The 24,444-nt window shown below is 36.9% G+C and overlaps 1 protein-coding gene across 2 annotated transcripts in view; it reads right to left on the minus strand.

The window, feature by feature from the left end:
• lama4 (laminin, alpha 4) overlaps positions 1-24,444 on the minus strand; it is a 71,866-nt gene that overhangs the window by 5,825 nt on the left and 41,597 nt on the right. Inside the window, exons 16-35 of one of the 2 annotated variants that reach the window (XM_030127945.1) lie at positions 22,315-22,456; positions 20,736-20,829; positions 20,517-20,633; positions 18,585-18,770; positions 18,360-18,499; positions 17,446-17,610; positions 16,014-16,159; positions 13,937-14,099; positions 13,693-13,816; positions 13,416-13,597; positions 13,144-13,275; positions 12,914-13,056; positions 10,371-10,500; positions 8,667-8,804; positions 8,383-8,516; positions 6,006-6,170; positions 4,578-4,722; positions 2,123-2,313; positions 1,796-1,985; positions 1,546-1,701 (exon numbers count right to left, since the gene is read on the minus strand). In XM_030127945.1, the coding sequence (XP_029983805.1) occupies positions 1,546-1,701; positions 1,796-1,985; positions 2,123-2,313; positions 4,578-4,722; positions 6,006-6,170; positions 8,383-8,516; positions 8,667-8,804; positions 10,371-10,500; positions 12,914-13,056; positions 13,144-13,275; positions 13,416-13,597; positions 13,693-13,816; positions 13,937-14,099; positions 16,014-16,159; positions 17,446-17,610; positions 18,360-18,499; positions 18,585-18,770; positions 20,517-20,633; positions 20,736-20,829; positions 22,315-22,456 (2,983 nt within the window). Of the gene's footprint in view, positions 1-1,545; positions 1,702-1,795; positions 1,986-2,122; positions 2,314-4,577; positions 4,723-6,005; positions 6,171-8,382; positions 8,517-8,666; positions 8,805-10,370; positions 10,501-12,913; positions 13,057-13,143; positions 13,276-13,415; positions 13,598-13,682; positions 13,817-13,936; positions 14,100-16,013; positions 16,160-17,445; positions 17,611-18,359; positions 18,500-18,584; positions 18,771-20,516; positions 20,634-20,735; positions 20,830-22,314; positions 22,457-24,444 lie in introns of both variants that reach the window. The other variant, XM_030127944.1, reaches the window with a different exon arrangement.

The following is a 24,444-nucleotide window of genomic DNA, read 5'->3' on the forward strand; positions in this document are numbered from 1 at the left end:
TTTACATGTCAACAAATAAACCACATCATGAATGAAAAGGAGCAGAGAGAAGAGCAATATTCTATTTTCTGCCTCTTTAAAAAAATAGTTGTATGTTTACAGAAGTAATTCCAAACAGATTTGTGAAGTCAACCTCTAAATACAATATCTGCCTTCAATTACTACTGCAATTCATCATTTGCAATAACATGAAATGAATCAAACAATTTATTCTTTAATTTCTCATTTTCTTTAACCTTAACCTAAGAGCCAAGCACGATAGAAAGAAAAGAACTGAACAAAAAAGCTCAAAATAAACATAAAACATGCAAACATATGCACTACACTAGTTTGCAAAGTGTACGGTGAAAAAAAAAAACCTTGACAGTGGACATTGGTCTGGTGTTGGATTTCTATTTTGGCCAACAACTTGGTTTATGTTGGCTTTTTTATGCAGGACAGCAGAGCAGAAATATGACCCTCATTATTTTATATATGGATAGCAACAGTGGAGATACAAGGAGAAGCACAGCCACTATTTGACATAATGACAGAGGAAATCAACAGGTTATTTAATACGGTAAGTATCAGAAGGATGACCTTTTCCTAAAAGGTGTTTAATCCATAAAGACCCAGAACTATATTTGGTGGTGACTTCCAAATGAATTGTTCTCTACATTAAGCATTACCAAGTGTTTCACAGTGTTATATAGCAACAAAGTAATAATACTTCACGACTGTACTCAAGTATGTTTTGGGAGAATTTGTATGTTACTGAGTGTTTTTTATTGCGTTTACTTTCATTTTCCAAACTCAATTGCATACTTCTACTCTAATACATTTTTAATGCACAGTATCATTACTTGTTACAAAGATAAATGAAAGGAAATTTGTTGTTTTCACCTCTGAGATTACCGGTGACTTATTTATTATTTTTTTCAGTTGTTCTATGTCTTTTTACTCAATTCTTGTATTTTACTGTTATTTTGTTTTTTATTTATTCTTCTGTACAGAACTTTCATCCACTGGTGGTTTTAAAGTGCTTTACAAATAAAGTTGGATTGGATTAAACATTTTACGTCAGATGATGCTTTTTGATCTTTGAGAGTTAAAGGGGTGAGAAAGTGACAGTCATATGTATGGGTGAGTGTAAACAGGAAAAGCAGTGGAATATTTGCTTTCATTAGCCATGTAAACATCTTAGTGTGAGTTTTGACTTTTTCAGAATAAGGGCAAAAATGTAACTTAGTGTAACATTAGTACTTTCACAAAAGAATCTCAAATTCTTTCACCACTGAGGATGAGTCAAAAGTACAGTCTATTCCTGCATTGATGTCTTGACTGATCCATAATCAAAAAATGAACAAAAACTAATAATGACAATAATACTGTGTTTATACGTGTGGAGGATGCTTTGTTGTGAGGGCTGTAGGACTCACAACAGCAGCTCCCTTTTGTCCTTTTATCCAAGTGCTGCTGATTTATTCAGACCTGCAGTTCATATTTCCCATGATCCTTCTTGTGTGTATTTTTTTTCGTCCCTTCCAGAGAAGTGTGAGGCCCTACCTGAATATTCTTCTGAGCATTCCCTGGAGGAACACCTCCGACATAGAGGGGGCTGCTGACATGCCAGGAAACGTTTCTTTCCTGAGCTCTGTCTTCCAGAACGGTGAGCCCATCAATTATTAAACGACCCATATTCCCATCACGGATGAAAACAACCTTCAGCAGGAGAAGACGAGAGGCAGTCACAGTACAAATATTGACATCTGCATGTGTTGTTCCATACGTTACAGCAGGGGCAGGTGGTACATACATTGTGCCATGTGCCGTCGTTGTATTTCTCGTCACTTTTGATTTTGACTCTTTGCTCTGCGACATTGAAGGTATACACGAGCTTCCCGTGGGCCAGGAACAGAGCCATGAAGTTGTCCTCCTGAGCGTCAGATACATAAAAGATGAGGCCGAAAGATGACTGGGTCTTCAGGGACAAAGAGAAGTGGGACCTGGAAGGCGAATGGTACATTTATTCATGTGTACAGATGCAAAGAAACCCTTGAAGACGTGTCTGAAGTACATGATGTGAGCATTTGAACACACTTGACCTTTAGGTTACATCTACAGTGTTCTTCATTGAACGTACCTCTTGGAGAGGGATTCTGGGAGATCTGTATAGTGCTGCCTGCTGTTGGCGATGCCGCCGTAGTGGTAGGCTTGGCGTGTTCCTCTGGGATTGGAGGAGAGGTAACAGGGCGTGATATCTGCCTCTGATGGTGCTTCGTCACTCTTCAGCTCCATCAGGCCCAGAGGGACACTTGATCTGTCTCTGCTTACCTGAGAGGGGATTTACAGAAGGTCAGGAATTTAAATAACTACTGTATGTCCCCAAAAAAATTACAATCGGACTTTCTGCAATGATAACTTTAAAAATAGTGAATCAATCAAAATGCAATTTCAGGGCATGAAACTATAACTTATTACCTACATCTTGCAGAAAACCCCATTCGATTTGTTTCAGCGGTCATGGAGAAAAGGGGGATCTGTGTAAAGCATGTCAGAAGTCCCTTCCCTCCAAGTTTTGTAAGGAGACGTGCTGTCCGTTGTGTTCACGCCTTACAAATATAAAGTTGTTCATTGCGTTCTTGCACAAAAATATCTCTTTTGAAAAAGTGACCGCTTGTTTCTTTTCATTTTCAACTAACAAAATGAATAATGAATGACATCAAAAAGGAAGCAGATTTCTGAGTTTTGCAAACGTTAGTAAAGTAAAAAAAAATTAATGATTAAAGAAAGATATTAAATTATTAACTCATGGAAGACTGGATTGAGCTCTTCCTCCTTTTTGGCTTTCTGTTTTCTCTCTTTTGGCATCAAGATGATCATGAACAACAATATTTACATATTTACACTGAACTCTTCCCTTAAAAACAAAAAAAAAAGGTTCTTGGTTAAAACAAAATAATATAAACACTCAACTTAGCACATTAATTAAAGTTAATCTTAACATTTGACAAAACTAAATTATTCCTGGGCATACCTGCCCTCAATCTAATGGCCATCTAACCAGAACATCCAAGTGCCAAACTTAGAAGACACGAACCCATGACATGCTTTACAAAGATCCGCATTACTTCGTGACCGATGAACCAAATTAAATGGGGCCTAAAAGTTGCTGTTCTGGCAAAACTGCTGGAATCCCTGGTCAGTGAATACGTAAAAGATTATATTGCCACCAACTCGATTCCATTCTGGTTCTTGTAAAAATCCTATTATGACCACTGCTGCCTTGAGGTTTGTAAGTGATGTTGCAGAAGCTCTTGATAACAAACAATATTGTTTTTCTTTGTACATCGATCTTTTAAAAGTTTTTGATACTGTTGACCACTCCACCATATTTGAGCATCTTATACCTATTGGTTTTTCAAATCAAGCAGTTGGGTACTTTAAAAATGATCTTACAGACAACCCAGGCTGTTCACACGGAGGGTTCGCAGTCAGACTTTATGCAACTACGTAAAGGGGATCCACAAGGACCAATCCTGGGCCCATTGTTGTTTATCACATATTTAAACAACACTGGACAAAATATTGAAGAACTTTTAATTTCTATGGTGATGATACTGTCATCTACTGCTATGGTCCCACTACAAGAAAAGCTTTTGAAAAGATTCGGCTTTCGACAGAGTTTAGGAACATCTGAAACTTGTTTTAAATGCAGAGAAAACAAAACTCATGATTTTCACTACCTCAAACACAATAAGATCATCTCAATCAGAGATCATGGTAACAAAAACAGGTCTTTAAATAGGGCTGGTTTCTACTTTTAAATATCTAGGGTTCCGAATTCATGACCACTTGTCTTGACTCAACGTTTCTACCTGCACTGGACTATGGAAATGTACTTTATATGATGCACCTGCGCATTCTCTTCACCTGTTGGACAGGGCTTATCATAGGTTCTGAGATTCATTACAAACTGTGCTTCTCTCACTCATCATTGTGATTCACCTGTAAATTAAACTGGTTATCAACTGCCTGTCGTCTCAGTCGCTGGTATATTTTAACCCATAAAAACCCAACAACCACTGGTGACCAAAATCATCTACCAATGTAAAGTGTTTAATAACTTCTGATCTGTTAAACCTATCAATCCATGTAAATAATTGGTGTAAAATGCAGTCTGTCATCTTTTCATGGTCATCAGATATGACCCATCTGGATGTTCAGAGGCTCCGTAGTGAACATGGAAACATCGTCATCTTCTACAACACTGATTCACCAGTGAAACCCATCAAGTTGGATCAACGACAGTGGATGGGCACAACTGGTTTGTGTTTAGTTAATGAGGAATTTTGTTGAAAAAGGCACATTTTCTTTGTTTTTCTCTGTTTCTGATGTAACGACAATTAACTTTAATCTGAGCTTTTATGAAAATCTATATGATCAGTGAATTAAATATGGGAAAATACCAGATTTTTATTGAAGAAATGGAAACTACAGAGGATAATATTGTAATAAATGGTGATAAATTGCTTACGAAAGGTTAAATAGAGAGAAAAATTCATTTGGGCTGAGGGTGAACAGTGTTCTGACTTCACCTTCTGGGACTGGGTCTGTCTGGTTCTGGACATGGGTCTAGACAACAGAGCAGCGGGGGGCCTCTGGACTGGACAGTCCTGGAGGGAAGTGTTGACCTTTTCTGTGTACCGCTGGAAGTCCTCTGGCTCGATATCCCGGTCTTGTCTACACAAACACAGATTGAATTGGCAACAGTGGGAGAGAATAAAGGCTCATTTATGCCCGCTTTACGTACATAAATAAATACATCCATTTCTAACACTGTCAAGCGTCACTGCCTTCATACTTCTGTGCATCCAGTGTGTTGGAATGAGCGTTTCTCAATCAATCCACCAGAGTGCGCCACTCTTAATTACAATACTGTCTAAATACCTCAAAGAGAGTTTTTGAGAAGAAGAAGAAGAAAGTCAATAATAACAGACATGGTGACGACAGAAGAGGTTTTACTAATGTGGATACTGATGTTAACCCTTTCATGCATGAATTATGAGAACCTTAATCATGAGTTTTTTTTCCTGGGTGTTTCTATTCCTCTTCAGGCATGAAAAAAATGTAAAAAATTTTATGAAACTATTTTTCACGGAGTTACAAAAATGTCCACTCAGCTGAACACCGTGCGTTTAATTTCAGAAGCAAAGAAACATGTATTTACTGATACACTGTGTCAAAACTAGGAAATAAAAATATGTTTAATGCTGCTAATCTGATGTTTTCTCACATTTTAACATACCTGCATGGAGATAATATGCAAAAAAAAAAAAAACCTTTACAATCTAATAAAAATTACCATTTTTTTACACTCAAACATGTAACTGCAGATCAGGTTTATCTTTAACAGCAAATTTACAGTAATGGTATGAATTACAGTGTATGGGATGATGCATAAGCGTCCAATGTGTTGGCTGATATGGAACTAAAACAACAAAATCCATAAGGGAACATCTTTGAACAGCTGTCACTGTAGTGACCACTATGCATGAAAGGGTTAATATTCAGAGGGGTAGTTGTCATAAATATGTTGGTAGTTTTTCACTAACTCACAAAGTCGCTCTTTGAAAAGTTCCGCTATTTCTGGAAATTATTCTCTTCAAATCTCAACACTGCATCCACGGTTCCCGGTGACACTGTGCTCCGTTGGGGTACGCATCCACAATCACCCAGAAAACGGACAGAATTATGCACGTAATGTACACAGAATACGGACAGAACACTGTCCATATCTGTCTTTAACGTAGAGCATAAATGAGCCTTAAGGGTATCAAGAAGTTGGAATACACTGATGAATATCCATGACAACAAGCTGCAGTGGGGTCTCGACACCTAATTTGAAAAACACTGCTATAAGTGTTCAGCTCCAAGGTTATTTACGAGTCTGGTTGGCGGAACATTTTACATATTTGCACATCAACTATCAGTCACAAAAGCAGCGGACTCATGAGTTTGTTTACCTGCTGATGTATGCATAGGAGATGCAGCCTGTGAAGTTCTTCATGCTGCTGCTTGGACTCCCTCCATAGTAGAACGTCTTCAAACTAGACCCCGATGAGGACCTGGTGGCTGAAGCTGGACGTTTCTTCTCCTGCTTGTCTTTGTCGTCCACCACCAGTGAATATCTGAGGTGAACAGTCCAACAAGTCACTTCAGGAAGTCGAATTTTTGTTTCTTCCAGCTACTGAACCTGCATACTCAACTGTATACAGTACATCGTCCTAAAGACATCATTTCCTTTTTTTCTGGCTCTTTTCATTTCCTGTACCTCCACAGCAGTTACTTAACAGTATCTCCTTATAATCTGACAGGTATAATGAAATGAGCCGTTTGCTAAATTGACAGTCTCTGTAACATTACAACTGTTAACACACGACTACTTTTCCACATTTCTACAAACCGCAGATACATATGTGGCATTTTAGTTAAAGTTAGTATGTGATCGTGGTTTGTTTTAAACATTACTAGACATTGTGAATCCTTTTTTGACAAACACAGTTGCTGACTTTTTCTTTATTTAACCCATAGAATGTTAGGTTTTAAAGTGCTCTGGTTAGGGGTAGGAAAATATCTTCAATAAATATATTCTGAGTCTTTCATCCAAATATAAGACATTTTTTGTTTAGAAAGACTGACATTAAGTGCAACCGTGGGTCTTGCCAATGTACAATAGTAAAACTTTATTGTGACCACTGGGCTGGATAATAATGGACCGATAACATTAACTATATGATATTATTATCAAACTGAACATTTGAGAGCGTGGCTAAATTCACTAAAAATTCAGAAATAGTCAGACATGTCAAGTGTTACTTTTTATGTAAATTTTGTTTGTAAAGTCAGAAAACTCAGGACATTTGTTCTTTTATATGCACATGACTCTTGAATTGCTTTAATCCATAAACACCCAAACATCCACCACCAACCAAAACCATCTACTGATCTAAAATGCTTAATTCCTGTTGACCCAGTAATACTAATCCTATCAATCCATGTAAATAATTGGCGTAAAATGCTATTTGTCATCTTTTCACGGTCATCAGATATGACCCATTTGGACGTTCAGAGACTCCGTAGTGAACATGGAAACACCGTCATCTTCTACAACATTGATTTTCACCAGTAAAACCCATGGAGTTGATTGATATCTTGCTGAAAAAGTCACTTTTTCTTTAGTTTTCTCTGTTTCTGATATAAACACCATTATTTTCAATCTGAGCTTTTATGAACCTCTGCATGATCAGTAAATAAAATGTAGGAAAATACATGATTTTCACTGAAAAAACACAACATACTGAGGATAATATTCTAATAAATGGCAATAAATCACTTAAGAAAGGTCAAATATAGAGAAAAATTCATTAGGGAACTGCCACAAGAGTAACACTGGGTCTTTATGGGTTAATGACCCACTGTAGCTCAGTGAACGCATCACACCTCACTTTTCTGTCAGAAGCTGGAGGTAAATCTAGAGGTACATATTTGTATTTGGGTGCTTCTAAGAAACTGATCCTAAAAACAGGACATGGGGACTAAAAATTCAAACAAGACGTAGACAAATGTTATGAAGCAAGTCTAGAAGCACTTTGGGTCTATTTTAAAAATAAATACTTACTGAAATAAAAGAGAAACTATTTTTCAGATAAAACACATTTTTATATTATTTTACATTATATTCAATACAAAAATCTGCATGTGACATGGTCAAAAGGACACAAAAATTACAAGCTACTATTTTTTTGAATATCTTTTTATTCTCTCACAGGTGCACTTTGGGAATTGATTATGCAAGGCAGAGTGTTTCACAACAAATGACTGCTGTTGCAATATCATTTGTGATTTATATGTGTTTAAATGGGCAGGGTCTGCATGTAACGCAAGTGGACACGATGGGTTCCACACAAAACCTGGAATGAGACTGAGATTGATGGAAAGGCCACATGTCTGGATTAGAAAAACCACTAGAATCATCAAATTTAACACAGTGTCCTTATTTATAGTCTATATAAGACCATTTACACACATGTTTTCAGATGTAATGCACTGACACCTTGGTACTTTTTCATGTCCCAATTTTGGTCCTATATTTAGACCCAAAATTTTATTAAAAATGCATTAATTTTGGGATGGCTCAGAGAAAGAGTATAATTTTTTTGCATTTATCTGAGGTCATCAGTAGGTACATCCTGGGGGGAAATATGTTTAAATTTCTCTTTTATTATTGGGTCTAAAAAAGCTGGAAAAGTGCCAGGTACCAAAATATACCCAGTTTCATAGAAGCACCCATTTGTCTTTGCCCATCTGTAGAACTGTCCAGTAGAAAAGCCCAACACTTACTTGGTACTGTTCACTGAAACCACTAAGAAATGTGTCCTTCCATCACTGTATTGTTTCTTGTGTGATTTGACTTTTGTGCCTCTGTTGTTGAACACCACTCCTCCGTTCTCCAGGGAAACACTGAACTCGTCGGTCTGAAGTGGGAGGAAAAGAATCGTTTTCAGAAAAGGCCATGGGAGGAAACATGCATTTAAGGGAACGATAGAACCAAACACTTGAATTATAATAACATTATTCTTGTGGTGTTAATTGCTTTGACATGCAGTTTACAGATGTGTAAATACCCCGTCTCGGTGGTAGAACAGGAGTCCGCTGGGCTGGAGTGTTCTGAAGTTGAGGCCTCCTTCAAAGCTGTCGAAGGGGGTGATCTTTGCTGTAGAGCCCAGGTAACTCTCTCCAGTCAAATAGGCTTTACGCGACATCTGTCACAATGAAAACACGTCTCACTTTCATCACCTCCTTTCAGCTCACAGTTCAGTGAACCCCCAAAGGAAATATCAACTGACTCGCAAATGGTGCTGAACTTGAAAAGCCAATTATTCTCTCTCAGGTCCTTGTGCGATCCACTCATGAGTAATACTTCATATTGAATCTGGAGAGGCATACACTGGATATCAGGGGAGTCAAACATACGGCCTGTGGGCAAAGGTTTCAATCTGGCCCAGAGGTAAAGTATAAAAATTATACTGTAGACATTCACAGTTAAGGGTTTCACTGAATCCTGAGAAGTGGTTTTGATCATAAACTTAAATGACATATTTTTCAGTTCCAGATGCCTGTTGCTAAATGTTTTGTGCATTTGTAGATTCACTGTGATTTGTAAGTTGTAATGTACACGTGAAAATGATAAACTAAGACATAAAATTATTAAAATTGCACTATTTTTTCTTAAGAAATTTCAGATTATTCATGGTTATTCACATTTTTGTCTTTAAGGTTTGTAAATGTAAACATTCTCACAATATAATTTTACTGCTTTGTGCACTAAAAAGAGAAAAATTTGGAGTTAAGATAAGATAAAATAAGACTATTTATCCCACCATGGGGAAATTTCACAGTTAACAGCAGCAACATACACACAAGCAAGTGCAGAGAAAAAGACAGGTAGAAAACCCACAAACAAGTGAAAAATGAAATGTAAGAGAAAAATAAGAAATTTAGTATTTATATAAACATTTATATAAATATAGAGTTAAAATAAAATATTATTTACATGTAAACATTGTGGTTGCACATGCACATGGTGTGAAATGGGGGGTTACTGTCAGGGTGCAATTTGTCAAAAAATCAGAAGGGGGGTGCAGTTATGGGGTGTGGTCCATAACTAACACTGGCATAAAATGAAAGTGAAACTTTACATACTTTCAATGTCCAACTCCCAGGTTCTATTCCTCTATTATACAGCGGATTTTACATGAAATTTTCACAATTTGTAACCTGTAGCCACTGGACACACAAATGCTGGGCCCCATGAATTTGCCCCCCCCCCCCCCCCCCCCTTTATGGCGCCCCAGTGCAGAGGGATGTTCATGAATTCTGAGACTGCTGACAGTTTGGTTCAGGTGAACGTTAGTGCCAGTAATGTAGGATATAGGTGTAAGAAAACTGTCACAACCTGCCTGTTATTTACACTGGTGTGTTGCCCCCCCCCCCCCCCCCGAGGATGAAATTCACTGAGCAGAATTAGGGATGTAAAAACCAGAGGGGGGGTTGCTCCCCCCAAACAAATCGCACCCTGGTTACTGTGAACTGTTATATAGTCTGATGGCTGTGGGGAGGAATGACCTACGGTACTGCTCCTTCTTGCACTGGGGGTGTAAAACTCTGTCTGGATTTGTCATTATTTATAGACTATTATGTTATTATTTTACTGGTCCGGCCCATTTGAGGTCAAATTGAGCTGTATATGGCCCCTGAACTGAAATGAGTTTGACATCAGTGCTGTATCTTCTATCTGACAGCAGTGGAATGCAGGAGGGAACACTTACAAAGGACTCCTCAGGGCAGCCGCTGCTGATGCCGATGGTGCCTGGCTCCTCCAGGAGGTTGAAGTCTTTTTTCTGGAACTGGAATCCTTTAACACAGCCTTTCAGACCGACCACAGAGGACAGTTCTGACCTGGAGAGACGAACATGTTGTCATTAGTTCATAAAAGCCTGTTTAGAGTCATTCTCTGCCAAAGTGAGACACACAGTTACAAGCTTTGACACAAATGCCTTTTTAATCAAACTTTGTCATTTAAAGAACTAATGTCATTTAATGTCATCACTGTCCAAGGAAAGTCATAGGCCAGGGGTGTCAAACATGGCATATGCACATGTGTAAATAATAAGCTGAGGCATAATACTGTTAAAGTTCTACGTAGTAAGTTTTAGTTTGTTCATGTTTGTTCATGTTATTCACATTTTTTAAAAGATAGTTTGTACATGTAAACAATTTCCTTAATGTAATTTAATATTTTTCACACTAAAACATAGATAAAAGTTTGAAGTTAACATTATTTATAAGGCATTATGTTGTTATTTTACTTGTCCAGCCCACTTCAGATCACACTGGTCTGTATGTGACCCCTGTCACAGGACATCAGCAAATGCCCACCACTGCACTCAGCTTTATTTTGGTCCAACTTTATGACCTGTGGCCTTGTCTTTCAGATTCAGATTCAGATTGTAAACCTGGGGTGTCAAACTCATATTAATTCAGCAATCCCATACAGTTCAATATGATCTCAAATGGACCAGACCAGTAAAATAATAACATAATAACCCATCCTAAATGCCAACTCCAAAATGTTGTCAATACTTTAGAGTGGAAAAAGGAAAATTACATTATGAAAATGTTTACAACCATGAAATGTCCTTTAAAAAATGTGAACCTGAAAGGAAATAAGTGCCATTTTAACAATCTTATACCTCAGCTTCTTATTTACACATGTGTATTACAACTTACATATCACAGTGGATCTGCAAATACACAAAACATTTAGTAACAACAGGCCGAATATTGTTAAAATAACACTTACTCCTCTTAACACATTTCAGGTTGTTCATATTTGTTCAGGTTATTCACAATTTATTGTGAAAGGATAGGTTTTAAACCTAAACACTGCATGTAATTTTACTTTTTTATAGTGGTGGGCAGCGATTAAAATTTTTAATCGCGATTAATCGCATGGCTTTCTGCAATTAATCGTGATTAATCGCATAGTTGTTGGGGGTGGGGGGTGGGGGCATCAACAGCATGTATTGCCTTTCAGTGATATTCCAGACTGGAAGTACTCCGGTGATAAAAAATAATTGCACGTCAGTGCTTCCAAACAACTGTGTCCTTCTCAACCCCACCATCTGAAGACATTTAAAATGAAAATGTCCATGTAAAAAACCACTACTTTTACACATGTTTATGTCCCCACCAGTGTATTTACAGTTGTGAGTGATTGACAGGAGTCTTAGTCCCACTAATCAGTACTAATACTAATAAGCCCATTAATATGTGATGTTCAGTTGTTCAAAGCAAGCAAAAGGGGCCCTGAAGTGGTCAGAATAAGTTGCACTAACGTATGTTTTGTCCTTTCCGTGTTACCGTAGTTAGTTCGGACATAGAACTAACAGACATGTTTCTTTCACTCTTGTTTGTATGGCCCCAGAAACGTTTGCCTGTGAGTATTTTATGTTCAGTTGTTGTCAGAATGAATAGTATCAAATATCTCTGATGTGAGCCTTTGTTGCTGAATAAAAAGACGTTGTAAATCTTTAATTAACCTGTAAATGCTAATCGTTAGCGTGTCTATGGATTTTCCCATTCAAGTTCGCATCGAGATAAAATGACTGCTAATACAACATTCACATCGTAAATGAGTAAAGATTCGTTCAAAGGCTGGCATATTATACTTAAACACAACCAATGAATTTACATAAACTTAACATGAGCCTGCAGAAAGAATTAGCAACCCATCTCCGACTGCTTGCATAAACAAATTAGCTTAAACATCAGCATTACTTGTAAAGTTCACCGGTTTTCTCCTCTCAGCTGCACATACACACAACACCGGTGTGTGGACTGGCAAAATAAAAGCATGAGTTTCAAAATAAGAGTCCGTATGTATAAATCAACTAAGACTTGCTTGAAAGGCAGAACAATAATAAAACGGCGTTAAGATGAGATAAAAAAAATTGTCGGCGTTATTTAATGAATGCGTTAACGTGGTAATAACGCGTTAACTTGCCCACCCCTACTTTTTTACACTTAAACAAAGAGAAAAATTTGGAATGTATATATTATTTATAGGTTATTGTGATAGAATTTTACTGGTCCAGCCCACTTGAGGTTGAATTGGTTTGTATGTGGCCCCTGAACTAAAAGGAGTTTGACACCCTTGATTGTTAATATCTTCAGTGGAATTTTTGCATTTTACAAAATCAAATTAGGACCCTTTGGAGGGTCAATTTTGGCCCGTGAGCCGTACGTTTGACACCCCTGCTGCAAACCCAAGTACTGTTGTGTATACAGTGTTGCCGTCTATTTAACTCACCTGATGCTGAGGATGTTTGACGGAGCTCCTCCTATGTGTATATCTGAGAAGGGCAGTGTCGTTTTGGGATTCTCCATAGATTTAACATGACTCTTGTCTACGAGGAGGATAACCTTCTTCGACTGATGGTAGATGACTGACACCTGAGCAAATGAGCACAGTAACAACGATTTCAGTAACACAAAGTGGAATCATTCAAAAGATAAATATAAAGAATGAATACATTTTACCTCATGGTATTTTGCATCATTTATTTGCAGTATTGGTAACCTTTCCTCGAAAAGGTTTGGTCCACTGCTGAAACCAAAGTCATACATCAGGCGCAGATAGCCATTCTTTAACTCCAGAAGGAAGAACTTCAACTGAAAAGAACAGATTAATATACGTTAGCCACCTGAGCTACCTATTTAGCACATATTGAAGAGAAGCCTCAGATTATTCAGTTGAACATTAAAGCTTAATATGCTCCTATGGTCCATTAACTGATATAAGTAATACGTACCCCGTTGACCATGAGGAATAGGACCCCATTGTTTGCAACTGTCCTCACAGAAATATCAAATCTTGTAACAACACCGAATTTGCCCCTCCTCTCCATGTTGTTAATAAGAGCGTAGCCTGTTCCGTCAAACAGGTAGCTGGCAATGCGACTCTGGGAGAACGCCAGCTTGTATCTGGGACACGAAAAGGCAATTATTAAGCAAATCACATGCAGTTTCCGACACATGTACAATACACTCCTTCATGAGTGAGAGAGCATCACAGTCACCTGGGGCATGGTGTTGATGTCGTCATGTCCATGTGATGAGTCGCTTTAAAGTTGTACAGACTGATGACATCATTATTTAGCGACTCCAGCTCAATGCAGCCGACGAAAGGAGCGAGACTCAGAGGAGGAGGAAGCTGGTTCAGAAAGAGGAAGAAACACAGGCTCCTGCTACTATGTTGTAAGAACATAGATTCAGTTGACATCTTATCTTATCTCATCTAGCCTCATCTTTTTATGTCATTTGAATGCATTACCCTGACGTTCGGTGGCACTCCGCCGACGAAGAACACTATGTCCTTGGGGTCGATGTCGAACAGTGAGTCGGTGCCTGGAGCTTCTCCTTTCTGGATGAACTTCTGCTCATCTGTGGTGCTCTGGCTGGGGATGGTCAGGAAAACTTTGCCATGTCTGCCCAGCCTGGAAACAGGAAGCATAAAGGAGCACGACCACAGTCAGCTGACCACCGTCTACAAGAGCCTTACTGAACTGTACAACATTTATACTCCCTAATAACCTTAGAAGGAACTCAGCCAGGCCTTAATTTAAGTTTTGTAGCTTTATCTTATTCATCAAAGAAATCCCTGTCATCTGGATCCTGTCTGTTGTCAGTTCCCAGAGTCAGAACCAGACACGGAAAAGCTGCATTCAGCTTCTATGTTCCACATGTCTGGAACAAACTCCCACAAAGCCTCAGATCAGCTGAAACACTCACTTTCTTTAAATCCAGGTTAAAGACCCACCTGTTCTCAGCTGCATTTGAATAGAGTTTTTATTCATCAGCACTGTTTCTTTTAAGCTTAAAATTTGCATCTGTTTAATCTGTTAATCTGTTTTATCTATTTATTTTTGTTTTTTTGTTTGTTTTTCTCATGCCTATAATTTTTATTGCTTCCCTGCTGTAATGCTTTTAATGTTTTATGTAAAGCACTTTGAATTGTCTTGTACATGAAATGTGCTATATAAATAAACCTGCCTTGCCTTACCTGCCTTGTTAAATCTTACTCTCTGATATTTCAGGAGCCTTGGGGGTGGGACTTACAATGTTGCACAATTCCCACTGGTCAGAATTCACAGCATTTTATTTTACCCTGATATATGTACAGTTTTCCTTCAACGAGTTACTATGGAGTTCAGTAGAAAGTATGTGACAAACGTACAATGACAGCGTCTAAGCTTTATGGTGAATTTATGCAGAGGATGTGATTTTTCAAACATCAGCTGATTTATTTGCACAGCCTTCACAGGTCTTTAGGTGCCAGTGAATGAAGACAACTGAGTTAATCATGATCAGTGTTTCCAACTCCTCAGTAGAGAAAGCATCTACTGTCTGTCCTAAAATTCACTAGAAGTTGCCAAATGACATTATCACCTAATTTGCATAATTGTAAATGTTCAAGAAATTGTAATGAACAATGTAGGAGAGAGGAATAACATTGTGTTAGAGACAAAAAGTGAGGATAATACAGCCTAAATATGTTTAGAACTACAAGTGAACTATACTCTGTCAATTCTAGTTTTATTTTATGTACCAATTCAAAGCGTCCTCCTTTATCTGGACTTGGTATTGGTTAAAATGACCCAAAGAGACACTCTTGGAGGGGTTACTTAGGTTATTTATTTATTTATTTGCCTGTTTGTTTAGTTTTTATCCTCATTTTCTTCAGTTCGGTTTGGTTTTTAACCTTACGGTCCACTTAGGAGACTACAACAAGTCACAGTAAAGCATGAACATTTTTAACCAGAACATTTTTAATTTCCAGTCTACATTAGCAATCTAAATGGAACAAAAAGAGACAATAGAGAAAACTGTCAATGTCATTGGGACTGATTTATATTCATTGATTTGTTTTACACATACAACAATATGTGTTTTCACGTCAGTCTCCAAAAGTCTCCAATAACACCAGAAAAAGGTTAATAGATTTGTCACTAGTGCTTTTTTGATAAATAGTCTCTAGAGGGGTCTGAAAAATCACCAAATATACCAACAAAGTGTCTGAGTGTGAAACACTCTTCCAGCTACAGACAGACTGTGGGTTTACATGACTGGGACAAAGAACATCATTTGGTGTCATTTAGAGGAAAATGTGTGTGTTTGAGTTACTTTTCAAAAGTTGCAAAAAGTTTCCAAACAAATTTTAAAAGCAGCTAAATTTGTTGCAAAGTGCTTTTTGAAAAAAAAAAAAAAAAAAAAAAAAGTCGCTAAGATTGTCCGAAAAGTTGCTAAATCTAGCAACAAAATTGCTAAGTTGACATCAGTGGTGATGGTTCCTTGGATAGAAATGTGGCAGTAAATGTACTGTTAATGTGACTTTTTCGAATGAACCATACCTCTCTACTTTGATGTAGTTAAAGACTGCAGGCCATTGGCTGACAGGCTTCGAAGCCAATGGAATCTCCACGTCTTCACCCCCAAGGTTGTACACATACACCAGGTTGTCATTCTTGATGGCCAGTCCCATGTAGTCTTTCCTACCCTGTGGGCAAAAGGTCATGATGATGATAAAATTACATCTCAAAAAACTCCTCAAACTATTCATTTTCCCATCATACCCTCTGGTTTGTTATTAAACAATAGTTCATTGCTCACATACAAGTATCAAGCAGAGATAATGTTAATATTTTGATGAATTTCACCTTGAAATATAGTGGTTGCAGAAGCCGTTATACAGTGCTCATGCTGAGGCTATTATTCTACAGTGAACACAAACATGGCTGCATAGATCAGAAAGGCAGTGAAATCACCAAGGTGAAGTAGTGTTACAGAGAACAGCTCACACTGGGCAGCTGCACCGTTTGGGAGCCTAAGTGGGAGGGGGCTAATGGTATTTATGTAAATGAGTATTCACATGCACATGAAAGGAACAACTGTGCACATTGAAAGGCTGCCACTCCTGCTCCCACAACAAACCATTCATATGAACAAGCTGCTCCGTGGCTTTAATGTTTGCCCTCATCTTTTGGCTGCAAGTTTGTTTGTTGTTTTAGCAAAACTTTTTAATTAAATTCCACAAAATCAACCAAGTGTTTTCAGAAAAATTAATCCATAACTAGGCATTACACAATATTTCATAAACTCTTTAAATATTAAGAAACAAAAAGTGCATTATTTGCTCTGAAATGTAGTAAGGTAAGTACATCAAACCTGCCCACATGACGTAAAATCCTGCAGAACTTCACATTTTTCAGTCTTTTTAAATACTGACAGATGAACAGACTGACTGTACAACAGAACAGTGTAACTCTCTCCTGTCTGTGTTCTACTTATGTAAATAGCTTGGTGAGATTTATTACTTACTCATTATTTTACTCAGATTTATATGAATAAATATAAAATATTAGGATAAAGTAAGCCAATTATTAGTATGGATCTAACATTTTGCTTAGATTATATTATTTATTTATCTATATTATTGTTTAAAACTGTGCCATCTTGTTATCTTCTTTGTTTCTGTAACTTTCCTTCTTGTAAATAGGGCAGGCATAAATAAGCTGTTGCTTCTGCCTACGCCTTTTTTGGTCTTGTTTAATATAGAAATCCAAACTATATGTATGTATATATCATGTTCTGTTAAATGGACGAATAAATTACTACCACTACTACTAATTTTCAACATTATTTGTCTTTTTTGCATCTTTCTGCATGCACATTTTTTCTTGCACTTTAATCTGCTGCTGCCTTGATCAGTAAATTTGCCCTTTGTGGTATTAATAAAGTCTAATCTATCCATCTCTGAACTGGACAAAACCATGAAGTGCTCACGTGTCGGTCTCCCAGGTATAAGATAAAGCGGTCCTCGATGGGGTCCTTGTCAGGGTCCACTTCCATGTACAGGCTGATGGACGTCACAGTCTTCAGATCCTCCAGGTTGGTGTGTGGATGAACCTCCACTGAGGACTGACCGTTGAACTTCATGGACACTTGGACCTGATGGGAATCAGGGAATGGTGTTAGCATTAGAGCTGCAGCTACTGATTAATTTTGTAATCGATTACTTTATTGATTGTTTTCTTTGATTTAATTAGGCAAAAAAAAATAACAGTAAAAATGTGATAGAGACATGTCTGAAAATGACAAATAATCGTCCTTTATTCCAGAACCAACTGAAACAACAACCACAAAAAGTATAAAAGTAAAAGGATATAGAAAAAATATCTACATACAAATAACAAACAAGTCAAATGACATCTATGTGCACTGCAGTCTTCAACACATTTGGATCCACCTTACTAACAGCTGAACATGGAACTAACATACAAGTGAAAAAAGACTAATATTTGTAATGTTTGTGTGAAAGTTTCAAAGTTTAAAAGAGTAAGTGATGGTTCCATTGTAGAAAAGTCAACATATAGACATGTTCTGTCTTTTTGTCTTCATCTCTTCTGAGCTACACTCCATGTTGTTTGTGTTGATCCTGGCGTCTTGTGCATTACAATAAGCGTCCGTGTGAAACACAACAGTGGAACCAGTGTTTAATGGCAACCAAATTAAGGAAACGAAGCTTTGATTCCAGAAAATTGGAATTGAATAATTTTGTTTTTATCAATTCAAGTCTATTAATCGTTTCAGCTCTAGACAGAATGGACAAAATTGGACAGAAGACAGAAGATGACTGGCTCTTGAAAATGCAGTTATTATTTTAGTTCATTTTGATCTATTGATGGTGAGGAACTCACTTTTTTGGCCACACTTCTGGCCTGGGCGATGAGCTCTCTGATTCTCATGATGTTGGTGGTCACGTTGTTAACAGGTTTCTTCTCCTCAACCACCTTCAGCTTGTCCAGAAGCTCCGGAACCAGTACGTTCAGGTTCTCGACTGAAAAGCACACAAACAAAAGCTCTTAAACATGACATGTATGCTGGGACAGAGCAGGTTAAGTGTGATTTGCGCTTTCCTTTACCTGCTTCCCCTGCAGAGACGACTGCGTTCTCATAAGCGTCTGTGGAGTATTCGTCGTTTCTCATGTTGCTGGCCCACTGATCCACCTTACTGCTGATGGGGCTGATGGTCTGAAGGACCTCAGCAGACCGGTTCAGAGTCTCCTGGGCTACTTTCAAGGTGAACTCTAGACGCTGTGGTGTTCGGTCTGAGAGGGACGAAAGGACCAAAGTGAGGAGAACTGTGTCAGACCGGGGACACCTGCTCCTTTAACCCATAAAGACCCAGTGTTACTTCTGTGGCAGTTCCAAAGTATTTTTTCTCTAAATTTAGCTTTTCTTAAATAATTTGTTGCCATTTATTATGACATAATCCTCTGTATTTTGTATTTTTTCCAGTGAACATCATGTATTTTCTTATATTTAATTCACTGATCATGTAGATGTTCATTAAAACTCAGGTTGAAGTTGAGGGTTATTATATCAAAAACAGAGAAAACTGAAGAAACAGTGACTTTTTCAGTCCAATCTATCATTAACTGAACATAAACTCAGCGTGTCTATCCACTGTCATTGATCCAACTCCATGGGTTTTACTGGTGAATCAATGTTGTAGAAGATGACAGTGTTTCCAACATTCACTACGGAGCCTCTGAACATCCAAATGGGTCATATCTGATGACCATGACAAGATGAAGAACTGTATTTTACACCAATTATTTACATGAATTGATAGGATTAGTGGATCAACAGGTATTAAACTGTTTACATCAGTAGATGGTTTAGGTTAAATGTGGATGTTTGAGTCTTTATGGTTTAAAGCAGTGTTTTTCAACCTTGGGGTTGGGACCCCATGTGGGGTCGCCTGGAATTCAAATGGGGTTGCCTGAAATTTCTAGTAATTGATGAAAATTTAAAAAAAGATTACTAAAAAAATATATAGTGAGTTGATAGAGACAATCACAATACATAACAGACATGACAAACTGTGAGTCTGAAACTGCAGCACTGTGGTTCTGTTTATCTGTCAAATGTTCATTGTGGTCAGGTTCAGATGCTGCAGCTCTTTCATAATTCATAGTTTCAGTTCTTGTTTGTTCAGTATTAATTGTCAGCCTTGTAAATACAAGCTGGACTGACTACATATCCTGACCAAGGAAAATCAAATTCTCACTTTGTACAGTAATCTACACCTGGCTTTTCTGCCTCCGTCCATAACAATATACATTATATTGACTAAATGTCATCTAAAATTAACGTTTATTTGCAACATAGTATAGCAAACTATTACGTGATCAAAATAAATTAATTTTAGCAAAAAAAAAAAAAAAAAAAAAAAAAAAAAAAAAAGTCTCAGTTTTGAATGTCTAGTGTTACCAGAAATTTGTGATGTTAAAATGGGGTCACGAGCCAAAATAGGTTGGGAACCACCGGTTTAAAGTCTCCTGATAAACAGTTCTATCTTGGAAAAAGTCTAATCCACCAACAATAGGGTCATGGTTTAATGCTATGGCCCTGGAGAAAAAACATATTCTTAAAAATAAAATATGAATATATGAAGGTATCTGGAAACCATTTGTATAATTTATTAAAAAACTGATATTGGACAAATCTTACAGGAAGTGTAGGAAAAAATTATGGTATCATTTCTGCTCTGTGATGTTTGAATGTGAACAACACCTGAAAGTGTTTTTTTTTTTTTTTTATGCTGGTACCATATATATTTTTATTTGAATATCCATAACGTTTTTATTTATCCCAGGTAACATTTATTTCCTTTTACACTGAGACTAAGAGAATGGAATAATGTTCTGTTCATATGAAGGGGGGTGGGGGATTCAGACTATGTTCTTTCTTTCAAAATAAGTGTAAAACTGAATAATGAATGTTTCATATACTTACCAAAGATCAATAAAGATATTTGATAAAAAAAAAAAGTCCTGATAACTTCTTACCTTTATGAATTCCACTGATATCCTCTTTGATATCTTCCAGTTTTTTGTTGTTTTTCTCCATGGTCTCCTTGGTCTCCTCAATATAGCTCATCTTGTCAAGAACCTCAGTGTCCACCTCTGACAAAATAATAATAAAAAAAAAAAGGGTAAATAACAGAGGATCCTTGGACCATGTAACATGTACAGTTTACATGACAATCATTTTTAAGTGTGTTGTACCCTTTTGTTCTGTATGTAATGACACAGATTCCTTGAAAACATTGTCGCTCTGTGTCTTCAGGTAGTCCATCTGTTCGTTGATTCCAATGATGGCCTTCAACAACAGAGAACAGGTGTAGAGTTAACACCAGCGCCACCATGCAGATATGCCCGGTATTGTATATTTGTGCCGTGGTTTTGCACACAACTGCATCCTAACAGCACAGGTTACTGTTACTGCACTGGAATGGACAGACTGTACTGTACATTTCTTTCAATATACATTGTCCACAGTCTTGATGCACTAATTCAGTGTTTTTCAACCTTGAGGTCGGGACTCCACATGGGGTCACCTGGAATTCAAATGGGGTTGCCTGAAATTTCTAGTAATAGATAAAAATAAAAACTTACTACAGTAATAAAAAACATATGGTGAGTTGAGAGAGACAATCACAATACATAACAGACATAACAAACTGTGAGTCTGAAACTGAAGCACTGTGGTTCTGTTTATCTGTCAAATGTTCATTGTGGTCGGTTTCAGATGCTGCAGCTGTTTCATAATTCATAGTTTCAGTTCTTGTTTGTTCAGTATTAATTGTCAGCCTTGTAAATACAAGCTGGACTGACTGTACATATCCTGACCAAGGAAAATCAAATTCTCACTTTGTGCAGTAATCTACACCTGGCTTTTCTGCCTCTGTCCATAATAACATACATTATATAGACTAAATGTCATCTAAAATTAGCGTTTATTTGCAACATAGTATAGGAAACTATTAAATGATCAAAAACAAATTTATCTTACCAAAAAAAAGAAAAAAAAAGTCTCTGTTTTGAATGTCTGGGGTCGCCAGAAATTTATGATGTTAACCCTTTCATGCACGAATTATGAGAACCTTAATCAAGATTTTTTTCCTGAGTGTTTTTATTCCTCTTTAGGCATGACAAAAACAATGCAATTGAAAATTTTCTTATGAAAAATAAATAATTAAATAAACAAAAAATATATAAAAAACAAAAAATAAAGTAAAAAAAAAGACATACTACTACTACTACTACTAATAAAAATGATCTTATGAACCTATTTTACATGAAGTTGCAAAAATGTCCACTCAGCTGGACACCTTGCATTTAATTTTTGAAATGAAGAAACATGTATTTACAGATAAACTGTGTGAAAACTTGGGGGGGGGGGGGGGGCTTATAGTTCTGGGGGTGAGAGTATGCTCAGGGGAGAGCTACACAATGTTACCAATTCATGTCAGAAAAGATATGTAGTGTCTTAAAACTTTAACAAAGATATGTGCAAAAACAAACAAACAAACAAAAAAGTCCATGAATATATAAGAGAACTGCTGTAGAATAGCTGTCCACTGTAGTGACCAGTATACATGAAAGGGTTAAAATGGGGTCACAAGCCAAAAAAGGTTGGAAACCACTGCACTAATTCTTTAGTGTTTTTATATTGATGTACATATTCTTAAGTGTTTTATATTTTCTCTTTCTTGTTTTTTTTAATCTAGCTGAGAACTACCTCTAAAAAAACTTTGCTACGTGCACATAATGACAATAAACATTCTTGAATCTTGAAACAAACCTCTTCCGCTTTCTGGGATAAGTTCAGGGTGGTGAGTGAGGTGATGTTGGCGTCATCAATGTATTTCACAATGTTATTGTAGACGTTGGCAGCGCTTATGGCTCTCTGCACGAAGCCGTTGGCATCACTCGCTCTTAGATCCCTGCCGACATAATGACACAAGATTAGTTTCTATTACAGTAGATTTGTGTTTAGAATCAGAATCAGCTTTATTGGCCAAGTATGTGAACATATACAAGGAATTTGGCTTCGGTTTTTTTTTGCTCACATTTCAACATGAACCCAATCACTCCTGAACACAGACCTAATATAGACAAACATTCGACTAGAGACAAGGATAACAATGGGATGAGATTTACAGTGGATTTATAATATGTACAGGGTGCAAATTGGAGTTTTATACAGTGAGTGGATGTGTACAGGGGTCTGGTCTATTGAAATTTATGTTTATGTATATATTATTTACAGTGAGCTTTATATTGCAGTATGTACAGAAAGTGCAAATTGGAGTTTTATACAGTGAGTGGATATGTACAGCCTTTAACCCTAAAAGACCCAAACAGCCTCTGGCAACCAAAAGTATCTACTGATCTAAACTGTTTAATACCTGTTGATCTGCTAATCCTATCAGTGCATGTAAATAATTGGTATAAACTACAGTTATTCATCTTTTTATGGTCACCAGATATGACCCATCTGGACGTTCAGAGGCTCCAAAGTTACCATGGAAACACCATCATCTTCTACAACATTGATTCACCAGTAAAACCCACGGAGTTGGATCAATGACAGTGGATGGAAACACTTGTTTTTACGTTCAATTATTGACATATTTGCTGAAAAAGTCACTTTTCATCAGCTCTCGCTGTTTTGATAGAATAACCTTCACCTTTAATCTAAGCTTTTATGAACATCTACATGATCAGTAAATTAAATACAGGAAAAGACCTGATTTTCACTGATAAATGCAAAATACAGAAGATAATATTATGATAAATGGTGATAAATCACTTGGGAAAAAACAACAAAAAAAATCCTTTGGAAGTTGTGACAAAAATAGCTCTGGTTCTTAAAGGGTTAATCTGAAGCTGACATGTTTTAAAAGTGAACTATTTGTTTCTGAGATGTATAAATATAAAGGAGCATGAGATGTACAGTACAACTACCTCAAATTAAGCTAATACAGTAGTTGAGAAAAAGAACTTAGTTACATATTAAATACAGCTGTGATCAAAGTGCATTAACCTGAGGATACGTACACATTATGTCATAAATCACCTAAGAAAGATTAAATAAATATTTTGTTGGAAAAACAAAATGAGATTTTTTATAACACCAAAGATCAAAAAGCTTTTACTATCATTCCCTCAGCCCTGTTGGAGGTTGTGTGGTGAACAGGATGTGGGTCATGCACATGTTTTTTGGCAGTGTACAAAAGTATCCCAATATTGGAATAATATCAGTGAAGAATGTGGAAAAATATTGGGATACGAACGACCAAGGACATGTTCTGTGCTATATTTGGGTCATTTAACAGGAAAAGACATACCAAGTAAAGATAAGTATTTGATTAAAATCCTCTTGATAGCATCTTAAAAAAAGCCATCACATGAAAGTGGTATAAAAACGACCCCCTTAGAGGACCCCGCTACCTTAAATAATTGGACAGACATTGTGGAAGAAATTCACAACACAGAGAGACTTATATCATAAGACTACAGCAAGAAACATGTGAAGATCAATGGAAAAAATGGACAATACACAGGACGACAACTGACACTAAGTTCTAAATGTTTGTGTTGTAAAATTTCAAAAATGAAACAATAAAATAAGTTAAAAAAAAGAAAAAAAGAAAGGTTAAATAGAGAAAAAAATTAATTTGGGAACTGCCACAAAAGTAGCACTGGGTCTTTATGGGTTAATATGAGGAAAGGAAATAACACAAATTACTTGATCAGAAAGAGGGATGATGAAAACACGTGCGTATTAAAAAATGGAGGCCTGAATTTGATTGGATGAGACAATTTGATTAAAAAATTCATCATATAATGAAAGTATAATTTCTCCATTCATCCTTCAGGGCAAAAAAAAAAATCCCATTTATCCTTTCAGGAAAGAGGCCTCAAAGAT

Source organism: Sphaeramia orbicularis, chromosome 24 (assembly GCF_902148855.1).
Source record: "Sphaeramia orbicularis chromosome 24, fSphaOr1.1, whole genome shotgun sequence".
NCBI lineage: Eukaryota > Metazoa > Chordata > Actinopteri > Kurtiformes > Apogonidae > Sphaeramia > Sphaeramia orbicularis.